The 20157-nt window shown below is 36.1% G+C and overlaps 1 protein-coding gene across 1 annotated transcript in view; it reads right to left on the bottom strand.

Moving 5' to 3' along the window:
- LOC104470850 (alpha-mannosidase 2-like) overlaps positions 1–19716 on the bottom strand; it is a gene marked incomplete at its 5' end in the record, with an annotated part of 39615 nt that extends 19899 nt beyond the window's left edge. The window contains 7 exons of the mRNA XM_010085923.1: positions 696–829; positions 4646–4787; positions 5894–6027; positions 10204–10318; positions 17143–17265; positions 17375–17605; positions 19551–19716. Of these exons, the coding sequence (XP_010084225.1) occupies positions 696–829; positions 4646–4787; positions 5894–6027; positions 10204–10318; positions 17143–17265; positions 17375–17605; positions 19551–19716 (1045 nt within the window). The remainder of the gene's footprint in view (positions 1–695; positions 830–4645; positions 4788–5893; positions 6028–10203; positions 10319–17142; positions 17266–17374; positions 17606–19550) is intronic.
- Between the last annotated feature and the right edge of the window lie 441 nt (positions 19717–20157).

Genomic DNA, 20157 nt, shown 5'->3' with positions numbered 1-20157 from the left:
ATTTTAAAATATATTCAGTGCTGTCATGATTCTATGGTCTCCGTATGAAGACGTATTTCTTATTTTGTCCTCAGAAATGAAAGGAAAAAAAGCAAAGAGAGAAAACACAACTGAAACTGCAGAGTTATTCAAAAGACTAATATAGAAAAAGGCGAACTGAGATGATCTGTGCAAGTGAAAAAAAAAACCTTACAGTCTCAACTTTACAAGAATCATAACGAAGGTTTATATATCTGGCATCTAAATATTTCCACTTACATCTTCTTTCCTAAGAAAATGAAATTTGTAAGACATTTTCTCTTTCCACCCATTCACCTGAAATAATTTTTCAACCTTTGTCCAGATTCAGTTAGCTTGGTTAAGAAGAAGTCTCGCTAATTAGCAAATTTTTAAAAGCTTCCTCAATAAAAAAAAGAACAAAATATAGGAAGAAAAAAGACACTCACAACAGGACTCCAGTCATGTGTTGAAATATGAGTGAGAAAGCAGACACTACAGTTATTTGTGTGAGGAATAGTGAAAGATGGAGCCTTTACAATGAGAACATGCAAACAAGCTGACAAAACTCCCTTGGAAGCTATGTTCCCTTAGTTCTACTGCTCATGGAATAATTTATTTACTGAGTTCACTGCTGCTGCAACAGAAATAAATATTTATATCTTAATTAGCTAGAAAAACCCAGACTGTGATCCTACCACATCTGTTCCATGTCTTCTTTCAAGCAGAAGTCGGAAGATATTAGCTGTAATCTTGTTATCCTGGACACCTTGTCCAAGGCCACGGTTGTCATCCTGCATAAGTCGACGATCCATGATCACTTCCAACTGACCTGAAGGAGCAATACAAAGATTATACTGGTAAGAAGAGTACGTAAAGCTTCTATCAAATGTAAGAAAAATAGCGTGAATTGTAACTTACAAAGAATCACAATTTTTCTCTTGTGTATGGAAGAGTAATAGCAGATCAATATTGTTAGGACTGATTACGAAAACAGTTTATACCTTCTAGCTTTGGCTGTTTATAATCTTTCAAAAAATTTTCACAAGCCTTTCAGCAGAAGGTCTTGCGAATTTTTAACATAAACATCTAAACAGAAGCTTAGTATAAAAAGTCATTACTGTTAACTATTATTCGTAACAATAATAGTTGTCACATCAAGCAAAAATTACAATAACCCCAAGTAGCTGCAGTTGTATGTAGAGACCTTCTGTAGAGGAACTGTCTTCACCTTACATTCCACAAAAGAGTGCACCTCCCAGTTTAATTTTTCCTTTTTTTGTTTTTGTTTCACAGTTGGAGGCAGAAGGAAAAACAGGTAGGTGATAGGAGCACATAAATACTCACAATCACTCCTCATAAGGGTATTTTCACTTGTGGGAGCAGGAAAGAACTTGGCACCAGATGAACACTGAGTATGCATTTACGAGTTTATACTGAAATGTAGCATTGCCATTCAGAATAGCAATTTAAGCATGAGGCTACATCATAAATAGCCATATGGAAGATGAAGTTCATATCTTTCCAAGTTTGTCTCTCCAGAGGGAAGACAGTTCAGGGCATGTAATTAAGGCTGTTACAGTTTTTTTCACACTGAATCTTCAAACACTGTACTTGTTTCCTAAATGAAACTGGAAGACTGAAGTGCTTGCCTCGTAAATAAGAAATGCACAAGCTAAGCTACTAAAAAAGGCTGCTTAGTAAGGTGGTGTCTTACACTTCTTCATTGTTCTACAAATACTTATCCAATTTTCCTAAATATTTTTTCTTCCCTTCCCTCAAGTAAAAACAGATTTTGTGTATCCAGAAGTAAGCTGGCAACGAGTAAGAAATAAACTACCATTTTGAACTAAGCTATAAGGCTAGGATTGTGCCTCAAATTGATGGCCTTTGTGGATTGCTGTACGAACATGGGCTGACAGACAAGTATGATAAGACTCTGAAAAAAGCTAGAACCACAGTAAGAGGGACAAAACTACGATAAATTTTCATCAAAGTTTTTAAACAAAACTTAGAAGATCTAGATCCAGAACTACCTAAATGCATTTCCAACCTCCTTTGAGAAGCTAGGATAATGAAGACTGACAGTAAAAAGCTTTAAGATTCTTAAGGTGATAGTGAACAGCAAATACAAACAAAATAATCAGTGCTGCTAAAGTCAGAGATAAAAATCCCTTCAAAAGTGGCTTAAGGACTAAAAAAAGATTGTTTTAGGGAAATTTAAGGCTTAAAAATGGTGTAAGTGTATTGCATGAGGCTTCAGGCCACAAGTGATCCCTACTACCCTATTAATTATCCTTCAGACTGCATGGAAGCCCACCTCTAAATGACAGTGGTCCTTCCCATCTATCTGGCGGTCTTTCCTGGGGCATGGAGGATAATCACCAAGTAGAAAATTTAAGCAGAACTGGATGGAACTTACAAGGTGAAGGATGTTCAGCATCTAACACTAAAAAATGATTATGTATCCAATCCCTCAAATGGGAAGAGAGACAGAAAGTAGGAATAAAGTTGTGGCATACGTACTTTACAGTTTTTGGTCAAGTCTCTTAGAAGCTGACGTTGAAGACTGACGACAATACAGTGAGATATCCTACTCCATACTGCTGAGATCATCTGACAGCATGAGAGTTAACTAACTGCTCCATAGTAAGGAACGTGTCTCTAATCCAAGAATGAGAAGTGAAAATAATCAGCTGTTCGTATAAGAGAGATGGTGGATTATGCCTTCAGACACACAGATACACACCTACTGAAGGTGCTTGCCTAAACTGTAATGTTTTTGAATTTTCTTGAAGCATTCCTCTGAGATTCTGAAGGGCCTTCAAAAGAAGTGTCACAATGCATATGACTTTCAGCAGCCACAGATCCTCTAGCTTCATTTTTGTTCTCTTTTAAGGAGTCCAACATGCCCTCAGGACAAAGGCAGTAGAAAGAAAACACAGGGTTTTCATGAAATATTAGCTCATGATTACAAGTCAGATTATCTCCTCCTTTTTTTTAGTGGACACAGAGTAAATATTTAATGTTGCTAAGTATCTCTTAACCTTGAGTGACAGAGCTTGCCAAAGAGTGACATAGTTAAAAAATTAATACCATGACCAGGCACGGAATACATCCTTTGCTCTTTTATTTAACTGGAGTAGGGGAAGAGCCTCTAATGTCCTCTGACTGGGCTGAAAACAATGCTCACAGAAAGCCTTTTCCCCCATGATACTTAACTGCAGTATGTCAAACAGTGCTAGCCTTAACTTCCCTCACTTGAAGGCAGAGAGCAGGGGTCTCTGTGGACATAGATTTTGCATTAATCTGTGATGGAGGGACTAGGATTGTTAAAGAACAAACAGACACTATTACAAGGTAACAGAGTCTCTGCACAGTAATTTAGTCTCCAATGTAACGAGTATCTATAGACATTTTGTGGTGTCAAGTTCATTCACAAGATCAGGCTAAAAGGAATTTGGCTTAGAGCAATGGAAGAAAAGAAAAAATGTGTTTTGGGTGTTGCATCAGGTGGTCTTGGAAGAAAAGCTTGAAATTTTCCACCACGGTTTTATTAAAGCATCGGTCTATAGGCCAGTGTTAACTCTTTGCCCTAAAACGAATTAGGTTTTCTAATATTGTCATCAATCTAGTAGAGTATTCACCTTTTGTCAGAATAGACATTAATATGAAAAGAAAGTTTTCTGAAAAGAAACTAGGAAATAGGTTTTGGCATAGTTTCTAAGAAGCTTTATTTTTTTTTCTTCTAAATATTCACTCTGTTGTTTTTCAAAGTTGTGTAAATTTAAACTCAAAATATATTCCAGCAATGAATTATACGTCTTAAATTATCAATTATATACCTTATTTTGCCTACTACTTGTTAGCTTTATTTGAATGCCGCCGCATTCTGGTAGCAGAATAGACTGAACAACTGATCTCTGTGTCCATCCCCCCAGGCCATTCATCATAGCCTTTTCTGCAGCGAGGGACAAGACTTGTGCTCCTTTTGGAATTCTTAATATGAATTGATTTTTCTTATCAACATATTCATCAGCTCTTTCAAAGTACTCCATTAAATCTGTGAGGTATCATTTTGCTTCAGAAGTATGTTGATTCTTACCCAGGGTCATTTTTATCCTTAATTTCACTAATTCTAGTCTTCAAAAAAGCTGCTATTGTTTTCTTTGACAGGGATTTAGGCTATACTGTGTATACCGTAACACAAGTGCTTTCTACCCTAAAGCAAACAAACTAATGAAAAAACATGATCAGCATCACATTACCCATCCTAATCCCTCTGCTACCAGAGCAGTACAAAAGAGAACAAATCATGTAGTTTTGCTGTTTCATCCTTGAGTTCTGTCAGAGTTCCTGGGTGAAAAACACTTGGTTCTGACAATTTATTGCTCATTTTGGTTTTTTTTTTTTTTGGTAATCTCTTTCGTCTATCTCTAGTTCGAGACACATCTTCCACTGAAGATGACAGGATCTCATGTGGGAACAACCTTTACCTCCTCCCTTATGGACATGCTCTAAAACTTGTCAGAGGTGGAGAAATATATTTCCTTTCTTCAAACTCCAGTAGGTATGGTAATCCCTGAACAAACTATTTCAGACAATTATGAAGGATAGGCCTTCATAATATCTATGATCTTATACTTACCATTTTTCAAGCTTGCAACACCTAGAGACTGAGCTGAATGAAGTGTCAAACGAAAGCCAGCATCTTGGATATAAGCCATTGTAGTCATAGGATAGATATTTGCTTGAAGAGGCAATTTGCTCATCGTCAGTCTGGGCTGGATCTGCAGTATGAATATGAACTTCAATAAAATACATTCTTTTTATTCATTTAGACTTCAAAGACCTTTTCAGACATCTATCCCATGTGCTTTAGAAGCACAACCAGCATCACAGCATTCACTTAACTGTATTATTTAGGTTTTTGGAGATTTGTGGCTAAAATTACCACTTTGGAAATTATAACTTCAATGTACTTTTAGATCAAAGAATATTTAAAAAAACCTGAAAGATTCATCACGGGAGCCTACAAAAGAAGGAATAATCAGTTATAGAATGAGAGAAATTTTTTCTCCTCTGGAGAGCAAGCAGTGAATAGACTCAAGGCAGCGGAAAAGGAATTGTTGGTTTATAATGGGAACTTATTAAAGAGCTAGCAGAATTTTTGAATGGTACATGACAAATGAGTAGCAATATTAAAATTATTTTCATGTTTAAATATTCACTTTACTGCCTCCAGCAAAATGCAGTACTATACACTAACTGGAAAAAAAGTAGCCTCTTACTCAACATATAATCTTTTCAATGTATTTGCAAAATTATTTTTAGTAAGGAAGGAAGGTAAGATAAAGAAAATTTTCTTCCTTTTGTGTGTGCTGCAAAGTCCAACTTAAGAAAATATTCACACTATATTTTTCATCAGATCCACTAACAATAGAACAAGTTATTGCACTCCAAAAATGCATCACTTATTTCCACCACAGAAGCAAGCAGTTGTTCTCTAGATGTGAGTTACTGGACCTTATGCACATCTAGTGTCATGCAACCCAAAGGGTTCTAATTAAATAGACAAAGGAGAAGGGAAAGAAGGCATGCAGATATACAAGCAACTACATGGTTGTTTGTCATAACTTGCTGTATTACAATCCCTGTGTTAAAAAGGATATAAAGGAATATTTAACAAACTCCTTGAAAGAACACAGCTGAGAATTCATCTGGTCCAAACCAAATTTTGTAACAGATACATTTTTAAAGCTCTCATCCTTTTAAATGATTAGTGGAGTTCAACATGAAAGTTTGATTAATATTACTCAAACTCTTTAGAATTAGAAGTACTAAGGCAGTCAAACACTGAGAACGCAGGCTTTTATAATTAGTACACAATAATTACCTGATATCCATTAAGATCAGTATAGAATCTATTTTGACTGTTTATGTCAGATGAAATTCTCATTGCAAGCTCACGATTATATTCTCCTCTAATATCCACAATATTGGAAACTTCAAGAGACTGGCCTTCCAAACCTACATGGAAAAGATGCATTTAAAATATCTCAATTTTTAAAAGTGATTGCCACATATATAAGAATGGCTGTGCTCCCAGAAGAGTGATCTAGTTTTCCCCTCGTAGTTTTCCTCTTCTGTTATATCTAAACAGATACTTGAAGCCAGTTCAGTTAATGTACCATATGATAAAGCAGCACCTCTAATTCAGTACTCATTGAACAGAGAGCATGAACCCTTCACTGAAGTAGAACAGAAGCAATTAATGATGAAAACCAACGTGGGTTCTGCTAAATCAGTAGGAAACAGCACACAACTGTTTAGTGATGTCTCTAATGACAACTAATATGCTGGAGCAAGACCTAGTCATTCGTTTCTCTTCTTGACTCTTATGCTGCTGTTGACATTCACAAACAAGAATGAAGTTACCAGCTTCTTGACAGCAACTGTTCCACTAAGCAGGGAACTAGTCAACTGTTTTAAACAAAACAGGGAGAACCTTCCCGAAGGACAGTGAATTAAGAAACTGCATACTGGTATGAGCACAACCAGGACACAAGTCTTTGTTGACAGGGAAAAGATGCCTACTTCTTAAAAGAAGGATTAAGTACCTGAAAATGCAGACAGATGTTTACGGAGATATCTTTTCTACAGTGCCTCACACTGAAAATTAAATACCTTTAATAATAATATGATCGTTTCAAACTGTTTAAGACATAGTTTGGGTTGGAATCATACCATCATTCAGCATGACCACATCTACCCTTTCTGTAGTCTAATGGGACTAACAATTGTGAAACGATTTCTGCCAAGCAGAACAGCCATATGAAATAGCTCTTTGTAGTTAGATGAAATTATATTGTTTGACTGACAGTTTATAAACAGAAGACAGTAGAAAGTGAGGGACTGATTAATCAACTTAGTCTTTTAAAACTTGAAGACAGTATTTAAAAATCTGAGATACTAAATACTTTTTTTTTTCCCAACAGTCACTGTATGTCAACTCGCAAGACCCAGAGGCATGCTCATCAGTTTGGGCTCCTGAACTGTACAATCAAAACAAACAAGAAGGACAAAATATCTTTGAATAAAATTCCTAGATTCCTAAGCACATGGACAGAGCTTAGCACAACCTCTTTTTCCTTCTACACATACAGCTTTAACATGGTTTTAGAAGTTTTGTTTGAGAGGATGTTGGAATACTTTCCTCAAGAAGGTCTTTACTTTGTCAAATTCTAAAACAAACACTCTGAACTTTTACATAACGGAATGCTGAAAGCGTCACCTGCTTCAGTTTTTATGCTATCATTTTATGTGTAAAATGGGATCAGGGTAGTGATTTTGGCAGCTGAATGAGGAGGATGTCAAGCTCTGTATTAGTTTCCTCATCTTTTTTTAAAATCTGAATGCCACCTGCAGCAGTACCAGAACAGTTAAATTGTTAAAATTTACCAAAGGTTATTATACTACAGTACTAAATGCAAAACATCTGGTTCAGGGAATTACTTCCTAGTCTGGAAAAAGTGCATCTATACGCTTCACATTTGATGCTATTTGTCACCAATTTCTAAACTATTTTAAAGCAGGACTATTAAAGCATGAGTACACTGAACAAGGATACAATATTTTAGTGTACAATTTTAGAACAATCAGACCACGAATTACTCTCAACTCTTGTCCACTGCAAAATTTTGAGTTAATACAAAAATACACTTATGAAGATAATGAAACATAAGAAGCTTCCGATAAAAAGATTAATAAGATCATGCTGATATCAAAATCAGATGCCAAGAGAAGCAGAAGTTAAAAATCACTCATTGGTCAATTACTGAACAGAGTTGTCAAGCCAGAGTATTTTCTGCTCAAAATCAACAGAATTCTAAAGCTAAAAGTGGAAAAAGCAATGCTTTACCAAAAGTGCTGAGGAAGCCATAGGACTCTGAAGTACTACACAATTAGGCACACAGTCAGGCTTTCCAACACCTAGCAAGCAGGTAGGTTACACCAGAAGCATCAGGTCTTTATTTACAAACAAAATGTATCTGTACACATATACATATTTATTTCTCTCCCCATGCTTTGTTACTGTACATATCCAGTAAGATTTCAAGATACCTTCTTTTAACTGAAGTTATGATATATTAATAACTTCCCTTACAAAGCCCAGGAAACAGACCTCAGCAAAACAACAATGCAGGGTCATCAATTTTTAAACTTTGAGAAAGGCCATTTGGTATGAAAAAATTAAAACAAAAGCACACCATGAAAGTAAACACAGAAATATATAAAATAATTGCACCACTTTTCCGTGTAAAAGCTGGGAACGTGGTACACGACTTCACCATGATGACTGGATAGGTAATGGTGCAAGTATTGAAACAGTATGATGAATTAAAATTTGTTTAAAAAAAGAGAAAGAAACTAGATACTGCACTCAAAAGACAGGCTTATGTGCTAGGAATTGGCAATTCCAATTGAAACAGAAGTATAACCTCTGATAGGCACTTACTAATGAATTAAAGAAAAGGGAGTATTACAGAGAAATCCATTTTAAAAAACCAAACAACCTCACCCTAACCAAAAAGAGACTTTTCAGTCTTTTTTCAGGCATTTTCCCTCCCCTTCACTACAATAAACATTCTCCTTATTTAAGTTTCCTCCTTGCTAAGAAGTTTAATTTACTGAAACCCACACAGCAAAGTAATTTTCTTTTCACATTTTTTGGCAACCTAGTACATCTTGACCTCAAGGTACCTAATTTTTTCACCTAAGCCCATTTTACATATTGGTCACATAATACAAAAACATATAACCTTGAAAATATATATAACCTTCCTCAGCATCTTCAACAACAAATTACTAGACAACACCTTGGTTTGTATTCATAAAGAAAGTGATCTAGAGTTTGATTTAGAATTACTGTATCAGATGCGCTGGCAACTGAACTCTGATCAGTATATGGCATATGACTAAACTCTAGCAACTCCAAAGTATACACTCAAATCATTAAAAAAATGAGGTATCTGAGTCAATTTTCATTCTAAAGAGAAACATAGTACAATTTTAAAAAAATCAAGATGATCAGTTCTGTGTGACTGTAAAGTAGGTATTGCTGGCAATACTATTTTTGAAATCTCAAAGGAATATGGAAAAGACCAAGGGAGACGTTCAAAGTACTTAGAGCTCCATTATTTGTTTTTGAACATGTTTAGACACATAATTAAATATGATAAATAAGATTTCTAAAACCATGCAGATAATTTTGACACCTACTGTAAAAGTGATGCTAATACAAAACATGTTTAAGTTCCTTCAAGTGTTGAAAATATTAGCCACTGCTTCTGTATTTCAGAAAAATTCCAGTAGAGGAAATACAAATAGATGAACAACTGAAAATGCATGCTTCCTACTTCAACTACAAAAAGATACACTTGAGCATTTTAAGTGAAGTTTATACTGTAAAATAAGTTTATACTATTTCACCACAATTTCCTCTCTCTTTTATATTTTTCAGTGGTCAATTTAATTAGTAAGTTTGGAAGGGTACAGAAATCAAAAAATGAAAGCCTTACTGAAGGAAAAGCAAGCAAAACTGATATGAAGTTATGGGCTAAGAGTCAGTAAGTTAGTGTTCACTGCTGGTGCCTCTCAACAGACACAGCCAATTCTGTCACAAAGTCTTCCAAGCAGATGAAAAACAAAAAGAGGAAGATCACAGGTAACTAAACTATGCCTACAGTTGTGGAGTAAACCAGATTCACTATTAATACAACTAACAGATAACTTTACATACTTTGTGACTTTAGAGAAGATATTGTTGTACCTCCATCAATAAACTTGAAGCTATGAAATAAAATATGTTTTTACATCATGTCCAAGATATTTCTAAAAATTCTTTAATTTTCAGAATTTACAGCTATCTACAGCATTCAGGTGACCCAGTAAAGTTCGGGACACCCTTTTAGGTAATTTATACTATAAAGTTTCCTAATACTGAGAGCTATTCCCAAACAAATTTGTTGAGTCTAAAGCATGCCAGCTTAATGACTACGGATCATGGTGCACTGGAACCAGTGATGATCTCAGTCTGTTGAATTCTGCACTAGTTCAGGAGTGCATTTAAACATTAAAAAGACAGATTGGATCCAAGGCTGCAGTGATGAAAAATAACTGCTGAGAGAATTTCACAACTCTTACCCTGGACTTTATACAGTCGCACGGTATGGGTCACATGGTGGAAAAAACATACAACTTCTGAGAAAAACTTTCCATGAGAAACTCTTATGGTAGGTGGATCTGTAAAAATATAAGGCTATGAACAGAAAAGAGAAAGTTAGAATAATTATTTTGAAAGTTTTGCATAAAAGTAGTGACAATAAATCAAAGTATTTAATAAATATTAAATAGCTTTTTAACTTTTTAAACTGTTCTATATCTAAGTCTAGTCTAAAAACTGTGAATTAAACTACCGATCCGAAATTCAGCAACTTTTCTTCAGAGCCTCACTTTTCCTTTAGCTAAACTTAGGATAACCCCCATTACATATCTCACCTGTATTTTATAAGGATTAATGGGTACAAGGCCTACAGACAAACACAGTAATGTATTAATATTGCAAACATCTGGATTGAGCTTTTTCACTAGCAAAATTATACTTGCTAACTAGTAATCAAATACTGTAGTTCCATCATCTGTGGCAGATGGTTTAACTGTCTGGTTTTCTCACAGTTTACTGTATCAGTGGTACACACTGCATGAGGAAAGCTGCCTCTACACAGTCTTATGGATCTGTTTGCATATCCTTTTGAAAGTGAAAGAGGAAGCTTTTTCTGCATCAAAAGCACCTACAGTTGTCAAGTGAGCCCCTTGGAATGCAGGGCGGAGCTGGGAACCATTAAGAAACCTCAAGAGATGCTGGCTTCTTACTAATGTCTCTCAAAGACTAGCAGAAATTTTGCAGTCCACAGTCAGAAATCTTGCAAATCCATAGTCAAAGCAGAGATGAATAAAATTATTGTTCCATGCAGCCACAGTATTTTGAATCTCAGCTAAGCAAACAATGACTTTTTAATTTAAAACTAAACTGTATATGCTATACAGAAATACACGGGCAGCTAGAAGGGTAAAAATGGGTGAAATATTAAGAGTGTACAAAGCCAAAATTTAAAATGTGATACTACTACTATAGGGCAACAGCAATAAACAAACACTTCACTCAAAAAACCCCAACAAACTACTTGGAAAACATGTTCTTCAGAGGGATCTAAGCACACAGCTCTTATGGGGTGGCTGTCCTCCAACTGTGTGCACTAATATAATAAAAAGGAGAGAGCCTGTTCTTTCTTCTCAAGCAAGGAAACCAAAGATCAAATGTTTCTTAAGGAAGAGAAGAAATCAAGGCTATATACATACACACAAAACATGTCAGAAGAACAAGTACAGGTACATAACGTCCAATCTTCTTATTTGAGCATATAACTGTACGTATATTCACAGAGAAGATTTAAAGAATTATGGTATAAAAGAAGAAACTGAAAGAGATGCCCTTCATGCAGGGCAGCATGAAGATCTCCAGGTTAGCAATGAAGGACTGAAGTAGCAGTTAAAGAGCAGGAACTCAGAAAATTAACTCAGAAACTTGAGGTCTTCAGGCCAAGCAAATACTCCCACCAATTATTATCTAGGAGTATGCTACTTACACAAACAGCAGCCTGCCAGATGCATTCAGTTAGCAAAGTAACACCTATCTTATAGGCTTATTAAGTGCCATTTTGCAGATTTTGTCTGAAAGTGATTGAATCCTAATTTGTGATTCCCCTAGCACATGCATTGAGACAAATGTATCAAAATCAGTTTGCAAGCCTCTAATTCAGACACAGGGCAGGAAAAAGGTACAAATGAGGAATCAGCGTTACAAAGGCACATGCTATTATGTGGTTTTGGGGGTTAGACAAGTTCTTTCTGACACAAAGAGTGGCAATATTGTGTATACCTCAAGGATGCTTGTTGCTTCCTGATTGTTGGGCAAGCAGGAAAAACGAAGAAAAAAAACGGTACTAAGAGAACAGGGAAGCCTCCTAATTCCTATTTAGTGCCTAGAAAAGCAATAATCCTAGAAGTGATTTCTTGATAGTCATCTGGAGACATACTGAGTTCAGAACCCATAAAGAGATAATTGACCAGGTCTGCCACACTGAAAACATTTCAATGAGTCAGGCTTTCAAGCAGGAAAACATTTTTACGCATTGAATATGCAATTATTTTCATATCATTGTAAAGATCCTTGGTGAGACATCCAGAGGACTGTGAAAAGATCCTTGTCCTGGATTTGAAATATAAAGAAACTTCTGACATGAAAATCTGACTAGGATGCTGATATAGGCCTCTTACTACTCAGATACAAACCACTTACTTCTCTAAGTGGAAGGAAGAAACAATGATAGAACTATTCGCAAAGTTGACTGGACAAAGACCTGGTCTAAATTCAGTATTTACTTCGCTTTGAGTGGGAGTTTGGACTAAATGACCTTCCAGTGTGAAGAATTCTATAGCTACTCTGACCTGAAATTAGGAATAAAAAATTTAGGTCCCATATCCAGTGGTAGTCTCAAGACTCCACTTTCTAAACAATCAAAATGAATAGTTGCTGTCAAATCCATTCCACTCAGCTCCACTGGAATGAGTTTCATTCTACAGGATTCAGTAGCTCACTGTGTCAGGTTTTATTAAGCCTGGAAAGCAGTATTTTCAGAAACAGGATAACAGAACTATGAGCCAAACAGTCCAGAAACCATTTTTTAGTATTCATATTCAAGAGAAATATGACAACCTCCCCTTGAAGGAAGGGCAGGGGAAAAAAAAAAGACAGAAATTTTAAGGGAGAATACTTGCAGCAAAATAATGTCCCATAGCTCCCTAGGATATCTTAAAATACTTGGCATCAAATCAAGTGCCAAAGTGGCAATGGGCAGAGATGCCTTCAGTTAAAGGTTTACTGGTTTGCACAGAAGCTATTGCAGCCTGAAGGCATTGGCAATAAGCCTTTCCCCTTGTAGTCAAGTGAAGCACTACTAACAATCTTAGTGTGGCCTAGAAATTTCTGTCAGTGCAGCACACTATTGGTACGAAGTCAAATAAAATATGCCCAGAGGAAAGTTTTCCAACCCACTGAATTTCTCTTGATATGTACGATATTTTCAAAAATAACTCAAGACAAAGCCTTCAAGAAAAGCTGCTTCTCAATAGCAGATTACTCTTCATTTAGCAAGGTTTGAGATTTGGCTGGGCACAGGAGAGGGGTGGGGGCATCAAATACTATGAGCGCTTGAGAACCGTGTTTTAAGAATTATGTGACAGAAGAGAGACAGTTGTCATTTTAATACTTTTGTCTCCAAAAAGAACCCCACCAATATGTGGGGAAGATTTTTAGATGATAGATATGATGCTTGAGGAAAAGACAGCATGAAGGAAAGAAGAGACACTTCAAAGGAAGTAGATTCTTGAGAGTTGTGAGAACCCTCAAGGTAACGGTGCCTGTCTACTTGTCTTTTCCTGTTATCAGGCATGCAAAAACAGAGGAAGCATTAAAAGTAAGGATACTATGCTTGAATGAGGATCCTCCACCCTTCTGAGAGGGAAGATCTGAAGATGGGTATGGCAGGATACTCTAAATGGATAGTCCCTCTCTTCTTGGGCAGTGGAACATCACAATCTCACTTACAAAAATGAGGAAAGATACTATTATCTTTTCCTTAGGTTTGAAGGCCAAGCATCTAGACAACTCAGGTATGTGTTCTTCTCTGAGAAGCAGAGGCAACAGGTAACCCTGACAGATTAAAAGAGGACCTATCACGAAAAAAGTTTCTTAAAGCTAGTAGCAGCACCTGCAGTTATACAAGTCAGATCATCATCAGTAAAGGAAGTCCAACCATGGAGACAAAGTGTGAAGAGGAAAAAGGGGAGAAAAAGTCTGGCACTAGAGATCCTGCGGCACAAAAAAAAGGAATCTCTTTTCTTATATATTCTGTTAGTTCCTAAGTGCCTACAGCAATTAGTACATACCTGTGTGCACAGACACAGCTTCCTGAGAGAGAATCACCATTTCACAGTCTGGGTCTATTAAAAAAGTCCACTTTGATTTTGAATTGCAAAAGAACGAAATGAACCACTCAAACTGATGCCACAAAGGCTTAGCATCTGACTCTTGGAAAAAAATGTTTTGTTCTATTCCCTATTGACAGTGAACATGGCTAGTAAATAGGTCATCACATATTGACTTATCTTGAATACACAGAAGAAAATATAGACATTTAACTGTCGCAAAGTTTATTGAATATTGTTTGGTTTTTTTTTTCCCCCCCCCCAGATTAACAGAGTTGGCCATCCTTCACAAAATCCCAAGAGATACAAACATGTGTTCCCTTCATAGACAAGATGCTTTTTTTTTATATTTGTTGTGAGGTTTGTCTGGTACCTTGCTTTTGTTTTATTTAGCAGAAAAAACAAAGACATGGTAGGAGCACTGCCTTATCTCTAAAGCTGCAGCATGGAGCCTCTGCTCTGTGTCACTGTCCTGGACTTGGCACTGATGTCCTGACACGAGGCTGCCACCGAACTACCTTCACACTTCAGAGACAGCAGGGACAGAATCATCCATGGACATGACGCTATGCCGCAAGCCCAGAAACTGTTCTTACTGGGGGCTGTCTAGTTACACCATGGCATGATGTTGTACAGCCCAAAGTCCAGTTGTTCTTTCCAGAGCAGTGACAGCTACCTGTGTTCAGTGTACCTTCTATTTAATACAATGTAAATCACTGTCATTAAGCCAGGCCTCTGCTGATGTCCAACTCAGCACTGGTACTAGAGGCTTACCATGTCTTAGCAAGAATGCACTCTTTGCAGTTTTCCAGGCTAGTTTGAGGTCAGCCATACAGATGATTAATCCAAGGAACTTCTTAAAAGATTCAGATCCGTGTACATTCTAGTACACAGACCATCATCTGCAGAAAACATGACATCCACTCATAAGAGCCTACTGATGACCAGAGGTGGCCTGTATGTGTCAAGTGTTTTAAACTGACATGGCTTTAAGTCATTGGTCCACAAACCTAGCGTGTTACAGCAGGAAGTTTCCAAAATGAAACTGGCAGAATAACCAAAGACCAAAAAGGCTACATAAGAACTATGGTAAGACAGACAATTAAACCAGATGAAGAAAAATAATTTCTGAGTATTGCAGAACTAAAAAGAAAAGAACCAAAAGACTCATCAGGTGACAAAACAACCCGTTAACAAAGACAAAGAAAACATGTAACTGTACTCATACCAGAGGAGAATGACCCAACGTCAAATGCAATTATTCTTTGCAAATTTTGCAGTAATACATAGGGTGAGGGGGATAGCAAAAAAACCACCTAGCAAAAAATCAAGAAAACTGCCTGTAATCTATCCTATTGCCACTCCACACAGGGACTTAGAGAATGTTAGTCAATCCACCTCACGCTATGAACCCTGAACAGATGGCATTTCTTTTAAAACAGAAATCATTAGTTCAAACTGTTTTAGAAACTACTATAGAATTACATTGTTATTCCTAGTGGGACAACTTAATTTATGTTACTAAAATGCAAGCCAAATGAGCCTTATTGTATATTAATGAAGCAGAATTTTTAGGAGTACCATGATTTCATTTTTATTGCATAAGAAGTTATAAAAGCTGAACATACCACCCTTTTTAATGTTAACTAAAAATGTACTTTAATTTCATTTTTCATAAAAGTTCAATATGTACTCTATTTTCTAACTGTGCCTGCAGGGATGTGACAGACTTTTTCTGTTCAAACCATAGCATTTTGCTATCTAGACTTGTCCAGATTATTTTTATAAAGCAAATAATTCAGAAGTGCAGTTGAAATTATATAACTGTTAGATTTAGTGATTATTGCTTTTGTAACCAAAAGACGAAGTAGTATCTAAAATAAAAGTGTGACTATGAATCTGATTAAAGGTAAAAACTAAAAAAAATAAGTCATATCGTTCAGGTAATCACAGATCAAAACCACTTACATTTAAAAACTAAGAATAAGTGAACCCTGTTGTACATAACTGATGCAAACAATTATGGGACTAAATATACTAAATGGTTTAAAACTGCCAACTCACAGACCTCAAAATGTGTGCTTCTAGGACAGACTGCTTAAAGGAAAGGAATTATTCTGTCCACTTCCAGACTGATTTACACACAGAATGCGCACACACACAAACACACAACTATTAAAAAAAAACCCAATGATTACACTTGCTTGTTTCCTGAAGTGGTAAACATAGAACTCCCAGTTTGTCTTATGCATGCAACTTAAGTTTCCCCAGGAGAAACTGGGCAGAAGAAATGTGCTGCAAACTAGCTAGCTTCTTAAAAGTGTTTATTATTTCATCATTTGCTTTCCAGAATATCACCATTCCAGTTCCAAAAGTGGTACAGTAGTTTCCATACAGTAATTAAGTCCCTGTAAGAATACTGTTATTTCTGAATTTCCAATTTGAAAACTAATAAGAGTGTGCTGCTACCCTCCAATAATTATGCAGCTAAAAATACTGATAACCCTAGATAACTAAATCAGAACGGTTGCTTTCTACCGCATCTTTACATTCATCAACTGGGACTCAGTATGTTAATTACTATATTAAACTACATATGCTAATATCAGCTAAAAAAGTACTACACTCTGAACTGGAAGCTGCTCATTCACAATAAGGAATTCTTAAGAATCAGAAGAGTGAAGAAATGCAGAAATGAATCAGAATGTCCTATACATGTCCATCACAGAAAGTGAATTTATTTTATTGATGGTGAGTAGTCACATCTCTCTGGATTTCTTGCAAGGGTAGCATCATAAGGTTTTTGGTGAATCATAAATATTCTGTACATCTTTACACTTCGAAATTAATGCTCTGTTTTTACCCAAATCTAGGATTATAAAGTACTGTGATCTGACAATTATTTCAATATACAATGTCATTATTTCTAGCTACACAGCTGTATTTCAGTGTTGGGAAAACTAGCTCTTCCCATCTGTATTTGCAGAATGCTTCCAGTTACTTCAAGATTAGAATCTCTGCAAACGGAAGATTTACCTTGGCGTCTCCATCTGGTAGGAAGAGATAAGCTCCACTTTTATCCCGGTTACTTGTAGTTCCATACCAAGCAAACTCCACCTTCATTTGATGATTTTTACCATCTTCTTTGGTCTTTATTTTCTAAGGACAGAGAATCATGCTTTAAACAGTTGACACATTTAGGTTTCCATGAATAAAACTAGAAATTCTTAAAAAAGTAAAACAGTGTTATAAAAACAATGCAACACACCTCCAGTAATCCAGACATTCCTGAAAACCACAGTTTCATGTAAGCATTTTCTAATATTATATTATCCACAGAATTCTGCATCTCCTTTATCTTGAAAAGTCTGTCTGGCTTCTCCTGCTTACTATTCCTCATGTATATATTATAGTCTGCTAAAACTGCTTCTGAACTCTGTACTTCCAAAAGCTGGTAAACTGCAAGCCCCAGAGGTGGTAGATGAGCCACAAAAGAGATCTGTTGGGAACAAAGAAGAATTCACTATTAAAAATGTAAAAGTATCAACTTCCAATACTAAATTTATGCTCAAAGTAACTCCCTTTGCTTCAATAATTTTAGGTTGGCTGAATTTTTGCCGTAGTACATAAATGAATACAAAATTACAAACAATATTCCAAAATTAACAGCTGAAGCATGCTAAGAAGACTTATCAAACAAAAATGTCTGCATCACTAATTTGCTTAGCATCAAGATCCCAGAATCACTGTTATATTAATGCAATAATTATTCTGAATCTTGCTAAAAAAGAAAGTGTTAGCTGTGATGTGCAGTGCTGAGCATATTGGCTGTCCATTAAAGATGAGTGTGTAGTGTATCAATTGTGCATAGACCCTACTTATCACTTAAGCTGCATTTTAAAAAGCTACAAATTTAAATAGCAAAATATAAGGCAACGCTCTCAATTTCAGTTTCTGATATTTAGAAGCTATAAAGTCATCTGCACAGAAGAGTAATATACAAGGTAGATTTCCAAAGCAATTTATAATTTGAGGTACTGTAATTGTAATATATAAATTTATTTATTCTTCAGGCAATTAACTTTGTTAATTATTTTACTGGTTTTGGCTGGGATAGAGTTAAATTTCTTCATAGTAGCTCATACAGTGCTGCGTTTTGCTATCAACAATGTTGATAACACAGGGATGTTCTAGCTAGTGCTGAGCAGTGGTTATACAGTATCAGGGCTTTTTCTGCTTCTCACGCTGCCTGGAAAGTTGGGTAAGGCTGGGGGTGCACAAGAAGTTAGGAGGAGACACAACTGGGACAGCTGACCCAACTGACCAAATGGATACCTCAGATCATGTGGCACTGTGCTCAGCAATAAAAACTAGGAGAAAAAGGAAGGGGCAATATAGGGAGCAATGGTGTTTGTCTTCCCAAGTAACCACTACACTTGCAGGAAGCCCTGCTTTCCTAGACATGGCTGAACACCTGATGCCAATGGGAGGGAGTGAATTAATTCCTTGTTTCACTTTGCTCATACGTACAGCTTTTGCTTTTTAAATGGCCTTTATCTCAACCCTCAAATTTTCTCACCATTACCTTTCCAGTTCTCTCCCCCATCCCACTGCGAGCAGTGAGCAAGCAGCTATGTGGGGTTGAGCAGCTTACGGGGATTAACTCAGCAATTATCAAGAATTACCACTTTGGAAGACAACTGAGATACACTTATTGATTTATCTTCTCAGGAATATTATCTGAAACAACCTCAGTTTGGCTCCCAAGTCAAAAGGAATTAGACTAAAAATGTACGCCTGAAAGTAATACAGTACTATTACAGTAATACAGTACTATTACATCACTAAGAATTCAACAGACTGCAGTTTCTGATGTGTAATAATTGAGGACAATCCTCTGTAATGATGTAAGACACAAAAATTCTCAGAAAGTTTGTTTAAAACCAAAAACAATAGGTGGACTCAGATTCATCTGTCTAGCTCAAGTATAAGATCAATGGAGATAATTATCCAGCCTCTATATCTGGAAGGCAAAAAAAAAAAAAAATCAGAATCTAACTGCTTAAGCCATTGCACTTACAAAAACTTCCACCTGGAGTGCTTGAGCACATACAGACTGTGTGTATAGACTATCACATAAAAGGAAAAAGCAGCTTTACAAAGTTGGGGGGAAAGATATACATCCAGTATTTTCTGTTCATGTAGCTGAAACTGACCCTTTAAATGTAATGCACCAAATCACAGAAGTTTAGTAACTTATCAGTTTAAAACTCCTTACTGCTAAATATATGTTTCTTTTTCTCATTAAAATGACTGAATTAATGGTATTATCTGCAGAAGAAAGAACTGCCAATACTTGGAAGTATGCTTTCCATTTTCTTCAACGGTGAAACAACAATATATGTCAAAAAATACTTTAATGATTTTTACTTAAGGTAGCATACCTGATACGCTTCATGAGATACTGTAGTTGCTCCATCCCATACAGCACTAATCTGGACAATAACAGGTTTTCCCAAAGGTGATAATAATTTAACTCTGGGTGAATTCACATGGACTGAAACTACTGAAAATCGCTCTTGTTCTGTAGGATTATATATCAAAAGGTACCTGCAAAAACATATTTGCCAAGTTATCTTTTGGCAAACCAGCTTCTTCCTTCAGGTTTACTATTGTTGCACGTAACCTTTACATACAAATCACTAAAACAATGTTAGAACAACAGGTATATATCACAACAAATAATATGCAAAACATAACCAGGAAACAATGGATATTTAACATTGACTCTTGGCAGATCTTTTCTTCTTATTATTTTTACAAGTGATTGTAAAAATACCTGACAATAAAAATACACCAAATTTCCCATCTTAACTACCGAGAACTGCTATTAACAGTTGCAAGCACAACTGAGAGATTTAAGGGCATTTTAAACTTATTAAATGCTTATCTGCAGTTGCTTTTCCTTTAACACAATTTAAACACTGAGGTAATGAAAAAACCTGCTGTACATGCATATATCTGACATATATTCTTCAAAGCAACTAGCTT

This window comes from Pterocles gutturalis, unplaced genomic scaffold (genome assembly GCF_000699245.1).
Source record: "Pterocles gutturalis isolate BGI_N339 unplaced genomic scaffold, ASM69924v1 scaffold31535, whole genome shotgun sequence".
Lineage (NCBI taxonomy): Eukaryota > Metazoa > Chordata > Aves > Pterocliformes > Pteroclidae > Pterocles > Pterocles gutturalis.
Note: the sequence above shows the minus strand (reverse complement) of the source record. Positions and strands in the feature narration are given on the sequence as shown.